This window comes from Centruroides sculpturatus, unplaced genomic scaffold (assembly GCF_000671375.1).
Source record: "Centruroides sculpturatus isolate CEXI.00-Female unplaced genomic scaffold, Cexi_2.0 scaffold76, whole genome shotgun sequence".
Lineage (NCBI taxonomy): Eukaryota > Metazoa > Arthropoda > Arachnida > Scorpiones > Buthidae > Centruroides > Centruroides sculpturatus.
The window spans coordinates 674095-682156 of record NW_019384451.1 but is presented as its reverse complement, the minus strand read 5'-3'; the positions used below and the strand labels follow the sequence as shown (position 1 = coordinate 682156).

Here is an 8062-nt window from a genome sequence, read left to right as displayed (position 1 = left end):
AAAAAATATATTAATTTATCCCGTGTTGAAATTTTTCTCCGTTGCATGTCACTTCGCGTTGAATTTTCATCGATGTTAAGCCTAACGAAGATTATTGTATCGTTAAAAATTATTTTTTTATTTTGTACAAACAAAATAAATATATTGAAAAATATAAAAACAATAAAAAATTATACTTCAGAAGTTAATTTAGTATCAAACATGTAAAATATTTGAGTAGCTGAAGACATAGCCAAAGGTCACAGCGCCACAGCACTGGCGAAAATTTAAATTTGTCGACTGGAATTCCTTCAGATAACCGACCTTCAGATAAACGACACTCTACTGTATTTTAATCATAAACCTGTTTGTAACAAAAAAAAAAATGAACCTGCTTGTATTTTTGTAGATGCCTGTATACTCATCAAATTGTAACAAATACGGCCAAAGAGGAACAGACAACCTGTCTGAAATGCATAGTGTTGTCGTCATAAATTTGTGTCTACCTACTTCAGGGTGATTACTCTGACAGCGTCAATTGTGTGTGATAAGTCCTCCATAGAGACAAAACTTAGTGATTGTAGTTCCATATTGTAACACAAGGACAAAAAACAATTCACCAACACAATTATTGTGGTTTAATACATCTTTTATGGAGTATTTAATGTGCATATTTACCAGAATGGCATATAAACAAAACTAAAATTATGTTTCATACATCATTATAAATCTTTGTCAGATGACAGAAAACAGTAAATAGAATGAAAATACATCATTACCCAATCAGAATTGAGTGTGGCTTTTTCAAATAATGCAATAATAAAAAGGATAAAATAAATTTATTTTTGTGTTCATTTGTTATAGATTTGATTACTTTATATTCAAATTACAAATCAATAAATTCTTATTACATGTCCTGTTTAATTTGATATATACAAAATGAACTTATAACAAAAGTCATAAAATTATTTGTTTTCAAGTGCAATTCTAAAAGCAGTCAACAAAGGTCAGTCCACAGAAACATGAAATACATCAGTAGTACAAAATTTTATATAATTTTATCACTGATATATTTAATTAGATAAATGAGAGAAACACAAAGAATGAGTATTCATGTTTATTCTTTATTTATTTATATATGTATTTACATAAATATATTTACATTTAATAATTCAAGTTTCTTGACATATTTCTTATTTAATAATTCAAAATTAAGAAATGATGATAAATATAGTACTTTGAAATGTTAGAGAGAAGTTTTGAAACATTTTTAATACAAATGAGTTTAATTATTGAATATTTTTACTGTTGATTATATGATCACTTGTTGGTAGACTTACGATTTATTTTTTGCTCAAAATAAACACACATTTTTCTGTTGAAAAAATTATAGTTGGTGATTAGATTGTTCTACATCACTAAGTATACTTAATACATTGCATTTGATTACAAAAGAAAATTATTTAAGTCTATTTTTTAACTCTATAAATATTTATTTTAAAAATTTTAAAAACCATAATATTTTTTGGAAAAATGTCTGCTTAGTTTTACTAGTGATTAACATATACAAACAGCCAAATTCTTATCAGGCTTCATTAAGGAATTAAGTAATTTGGCTAGCCATAGGTGATTAAACTAGCTCATGTTAAATTATCTATAATTATTAAATTTAATTCAGAATATCCTGGAAGAAAAAGATTGGTCCAAATCAGGACTTGAATCTCTAGTCAAAGCAAGCTAGAGACAAGTCCTGATCTGGACCAACCCAGCTGACTACATTGAGGTTATGAATTATTAATAAGGAATTAATAATTAAATAACCTTAATGTAGCCAGATAAAATTAAATACAATAAATTTTCAGGTTTGTATATATTATACTTTCACCTTTGTATGTTAGTTCCATGAGTAACCAGTATGGTTATATCAAAATTAATTGGTTTGGAAGCTAAGATTAGATGAGAATGCAATAGAATATTGCAGATGCATTGCCAGATAGCCTATCCATAGTAAATAGGAGTTGCAAGTTTCAGTCCTGTTTGGGCCCAATCTTTTCTTCTCAAATATCCTAAATTAAATTTAATTTGAGATAGTGGCTTAACCCAGCTACCTATTGCTTAATAATTAGACTTAATGAAGGCCAATAAAAATTTGACTGCTTGAATAATTAAAGTACTGGTGATTTAAAATATTGATACTNGTTTTATATATTTAAAAAATTATATTTTAGAAATAGAGTTTTGCTAAATTAGACCTCTTTTTTAGTTTTAAAATTAGATGAATCAAGTCATATTTTTATTCTTTGTTTTTACAATATTACTGGTGGTGATGATCAAACAATGATTGCCACTCCCATACAATAATGAATAAAAACAAATATAAGGCTGCTTGCAAAAAAAAAAAAAAAAATGATTATTAAATTTAGAGCACTCAGTGAATTTAGTGTAAAGTTTTAATAATATATATATTATTGGTTTGAAAAAGAATGAAGGTTAATATGTTAATTGTTAAAATGATTTCAGAATTTTAAATTATAGACATTATTTCTGAATAAACATAAAAAATTTTGTATAGAAATTAGAGAGAGTTTATCACGAATGGGTGCTGATTTGAAACAGAAGTTACTCGATCCTCTCTGGAATACTTGGAATTCGATAAATGAATTTGCACGGGCTCACAGATTTGGGTATCAACCAGAGGATCCATCGATAACAGGCTCACAAGAAAACACAGTTGGATTAGATATGCAAAGTAATCCTCAGGAATTTGATGACAGTGAAAGTACAGGTAAGATCTAAAAAATGTGCATTTCTTCTCCTTAAAAATAAAAATACAGGTAACCCCTGTATAACATGGCAAATTTTTGGAACATAACCCCCCTTTTCATACCAGTTCTTTGTTTCGTATAACACGGATTTGCATAACACAGGAGTTATGCTCCAAAAATTAAAAAACATGCTATATTTATCTTAAGAAAATTTTAATATTATATTTTCATAAGTGATACATATTATCATATTTTGACGAGTATAAGTTGTACTTTTTTTTACTACTTTTTGGGGCTCAAAATCATGGTGCGTCTTATACTCGACAGGTAACCATTTTCACAGTGAAATTATCTACAATAGCGGTCCGTTAAGGGGTGTCCGTGCAACCTGTGCAGTGGTCCATTAAGCAGAAGGTCCCTCAACCGAATGGCTAGAGTACTTAGATTATCAGTCATTGCCGCCATGTTCTGTCGACTGTCATCATGTGACCTCTGAGTTTACATTAAGAAATGATGATTATTTCAGTTTATTAAAGCATTTTCTTCATTTTTTTATTCAAGAATATGATGAATCGATACCTTTGTTAAATTGAAATAATCGTCATGGATGGTACAGAAGATGAGGCAATCTATGATGATTCAGTCGATACTTCGAGGATTCAAGAATAAAGGGACGGTGAACCAGTCATTAATGACGTCATAGATGTGTTTCCTAATGGGCGTAATTTACCGGTAGATAGCAGTGATTCAGTTGAAGAATTTCTTGGCCAGTATGATTAATAAAATGCATCTTTAGATAATCCTATTAAAGTTTTATCTAAATTTTTTGTCTCAAAATAGGGGTGCGTCTTATACTTGTCAAAATATGGTAATATAAATTAAACAATGTTTTCTTTATCATCACTAAGCACTATTAACCAAGAGCATTTTCTTTTTGGCAAGATATCCTTATCCACTGAGCATTTTTCTGCATTATCTTCAGATCTATGCTCTACCTTTTGCAAAAAATGTTATTTTAGATTGCTTGCTTTTAGTTAAAAGATCTTTATAAATTTCCTTATATGATGCTAAGCACTTATGAAGAATAAAACAAGTATGGAATAAGGGAAACATCTGGCAACACTGAAACAATTTTTGAGAATGATTACATGTATCGACAGAAGGCGGAAAAGAAAATTTACATACTTAAGTATAATAGTTCACGAAAATTATTATTTTTGTGAACTATTAGTACTTGAGTATGTGAAAATTTATTACATTTCATGTTGTATGAGGGTTTTACCCAATTCTCAAACCGTGTTAGAGTTAATCTGTGCTTTACGGAATTACCTGTATGTAAATTTGTATTATTTCATTCTTTTAGTATCGACTGATTTCAATGTGGATGATGATGTTCAAATTGGACAATTGAATGCTGGAAAAAGAATAGATTATGTACTTCAAGAAAAACCAATTGAAAGCTTGAATGAATATTTATTTGCTTTAGGGAGTCATGCTTGCTATTGGTAAGTAAATAATGTGTTCATTTAAGATTAAATCAACAAATTATTAAGAGAATAATATAATGTAAAAATTAATTTGTAGTCGTAAATTCTTATATTGTTTTGTTTTAAGCACACATTATAAATTCTTTACATAAAAAGAATTAGAAATATGCCAGTATAATGAAGAAGCCATATTTTTCTATTATAGTTAAGTATTTAACGTCATAAAACAATAAAAATAATAAAATAAAAATAGACAATAAATTCACTGGTTATACACAGAAAATATCAGTGTTTCAAAGAAAATTTGAAAGTAGGCTTGGGTTATGATTTGAGTAATTGCAAACTAAAATCTGAAATTTTGATGAGTTAATTATCTTTAAAAATATGAATTCTTTGCATGCTGCAAACTTGTTCATTTTTCATTACAATTTTTCCCAAAGCCTCAAATCTTCATGGTAAATAAGTATTATTTACCATGAAGAGTAAATAAGTATACCATGAAGACATAATCTTTCATAACCTTATCTTTAGTTTTCTTCCATTCATTTTGTGTCAATCCATATTTTAACTGAACTTGTATATTTAATGACTCTCTCACAACTATTTAGAAGCTGGCTGTTAATTCTAAGAGGAAGTGCTAAACCATTAATATTCAATAATACCAAAAGACTTACTAAGACACCTTGTGAACGTGCAGCCCAAGTTTATTACTTCCAAACATTTTCGGTCATGTTAAATGACCTCTCTCAAGAAGAAGAAATAAGAGAAAGCAAAATAAAAAAAGATTGTAAAAATCGAACGCTTAGTACAAATGCAAAAAAAACGAATTAGCCTATAATCCATTGCAACTTATGACATCATCTTTAACACTGTAACGAAAGTATAAAAATCATATTATTTTTAGATATTATTTTTATAAAAATCATAATATAAAATCATTTTATAAAAATCAAATATAAAATCATATTATTTTTATAAAAATCATATCTAAAAATAATGATTTTATATTTGATTTTTATAAAATGATTTTATATTATGATTTTTATAAAAATAATATCTAAAAATAATATGATTTTTATACTTTCGTTACAGTGTTAAAGATGATGTCATAAGTTGCAATGGATTATAGGCTAATTCGTTTTTTTTGCATTTGTACTAAGCGTTCGATTTTTACAATCTTTTTTTATTTTGCTTTCTCTTATTTCTTCTTCTTGAGAGAGGTCATTTAACATGACCGAAAATGTTTGGAAGTAATAAACTTGGGCTGCACGTTCACAAGGTATCTTAGTAAGTCTTTTGGTATTGAATATTATGCAGTCTCCAACAAATATTCAATAATGTTAGTTGAGAAACAAAGACATTAAAATTATTTTAATAGAAAATATTTTAGTCATTTGGAAACTGTTTCTTTCATTTTATTTATGTTTGTGATATATCTCACATATTTATTTACACTAATGTTATTTAAGTGTTTAAAACAGTTTTTCCCTGCTAAATTGCATACCAGTAAAATGCCATGTTTTCAAAGGTACAGGTTATAGGATAACTTTAGTAGGAGTATTGCTGATGTATCTGTAGGGAATAATGGAAAAAATTAAAACATAATCACAAACAAAATACAGAAAATGCATTTTGCTTAAAGAATAATGTGAATGCAATTTAATTCTTCTGTAAATACAAATGTTACCCACATTTTGTTCATTTATTATTTATTTTGCTGTATATATAATTGCAGTTGTGAAGTGATAATGTTACAACACAGGAATCATATTCCCAGTTGAATCCATGATAGGATATTAAATGGTCATTCACCAAAATGAATATTTTTTTTTGTGGATTACATAGAAATAGAAATCATATATGACAATTTAAAGATTCATTTTTTTTCTCTCTTCCTATTTTTATGAGAATTGTGATGGAATATAAATCCACATTTAAAACAGATCTAAAGGGTATAATGATCTTAATGTATTGTTTTGTTGTTGTTAATTTGATTAAACACTTATTTGCCATAGTTCCAAGATTGTTTAATGGGATATTCACATTCTCATCATTGATTTTAAAGATTTCATAGCATTTTTCAATTTACATAAACTCTATTCATTATTACTACAAACATTTTTGAAACTGATAAAAAATTGTGAATTCAGGATATATTGTAGATTATCAGTTTCAAGCTTTTCCTTTCTATTATTGATTTATTTATTTAATTGGAATTAATTTTTTTCCTTTCAGGGAATCTGAAGATACTGTTTTGATGGTTATAAAGAAAATATATGCGCTGATGAACGTCTTTCCCGTCGTCAGAGGTCCTCGATCGCAGCATAACATACCTCTGTATAATCCGGCATTATCTTCTCAGTCTCGGTTCACCGACATTTCTCCTTCCGGCATGTCGCTGTCCTCTTCTGCGGGACAGTTACCCCAGGTGGGGATATCGCCGACCCAGTCCTCTCTAGACACGTCTCAGAATACCATCGCTTCTCCGGTGGTCAATCCTTCTCAGAGTCAAACGATCGGTCCCCCTCCTCTCTCGGGTTTCGTCAAGGCTTCTCCGCTGGTCCGAAGATGAGAAGAATTGTAGATATTTGTACAGAAAGAATGCCCAAAAACATCAAAAGATTCAATAATCAATTCTATGCAATGTTTTCCTAAAACTTGCATTTGAACTTTTTCACATGATAGAATGAACATTCCCAGTCCAGTTCTTTGGATTTTTCTTGTATTGTAAGATTTGATTTTATTCTTTGTTCTAAATCCAATCATAATGTTTTTCAATAAATAAATTTGTTTTATTCTTTCATTTCCTTACTTTTGAAATTCATTCATCAAATATATTCTATTTATCCGGTCATTTTAAAAACAACAAGATTACATCAAAGTTTTATTGATGATAAATTGTCATTATTATTTATTAATTCTCTGATGCCCAAATTTTTAATAATTTAATATTAATTGTAATGATTGTAACAGACTTTTATGATATAAAATAAATGACTTAATGAGAATGGAATGCTAATTAGATTGTGACTGATAGTACCATGAGTGTGTCACTGTATTCCCAATATTTTCTAAAGTTTTTAATGGATAATAAATTTTTTGTTAATGATCAGTTTCAATAATTAATTAAAATAGAAAAAAATTAATCTTTAAAAACAAGATGGCTGTTAATTAATGTAATCTTAAAAGCATTTATACTAGAAATGTTTTGAAACATTTATTCATGAGTAACACAACTCCCATATTGTAGCATTTTCATTTTTTACATGAAGAAACTTTCTATGCAAAGGAAAATAGTGGACCCACAGTTTTCTATACAAAATAGATTCAAATAGTCTAGGGGCACTTTCGTAAAGTCGAACGAGTTAAACGAGAATGACGTCATCGTTAGACTTTTCGAACGATTCGTTTAGAACTAAATGGCTGTTTCTAAAATCGAAGATAATGTTGCTAGTACAGTCTTATCCGAAATATTTTTCTTAGATTGCTTCGGGTGGACAGTTACTTCAATCATTTCATCTTTTAATTCACAATTTAAACACTCGAGTAGATTCAGAAACATCGATATCGTCGGGCGCCATTTTCTTAACGAAGTAAACTAACTCTTTCCTTCGTGAACTTCGTTAGAGTTTCGTTCGAAACGTCATCACCGCAGAGCATGCGCACTGAGCGAGACTACTACTACTAAAACGATTCGTTACTAACGCATTTGACTTTACGAACGTACCTTAGGAGAGAAACTGGGCTAATATTGGAATCTGACAAGAAGTTTTACAAAACTAATACTTTGGGGCAAGGCAAGTATTAATACTTACTTTACAAGCAAAGTTG

At 28.7% G+C, this 8062-nt stretch overlaps 1 protein-coding gene across 1 annotated transcript in view; it reads left to right on the top strand.

The window, feature by feature from the left end:
• Nucleotides 1–7036, top strand: part of LOC111620551 (SEC23-interacting protein-like) — a 66868-nt gene extending 59832 nt beyond the window's left edge. The window contains exons 13-15 of the mRNA XM_023362483.1: nucleotides 2552–2764; nucleotides 4108–4249; nucleotides 6467–7036. Of these exons, the coding sequence (XP_023218251.1) occupies nucleotides 2552–2764; nucleotides 4108–4249; nucleotides 6467–6803 (692 nt within the window). The 3' untranslated portion in view covers nucleotides 6804–7036. The remainder of the gene's footprint in view (nucleotides 1–2551; nucleotides 2765–4107; nucleotides 4250–6466) is intronic.
• The last annotated feature ends 1026 nt before the right edge of the window (nucleotides 7037–8062 follow it).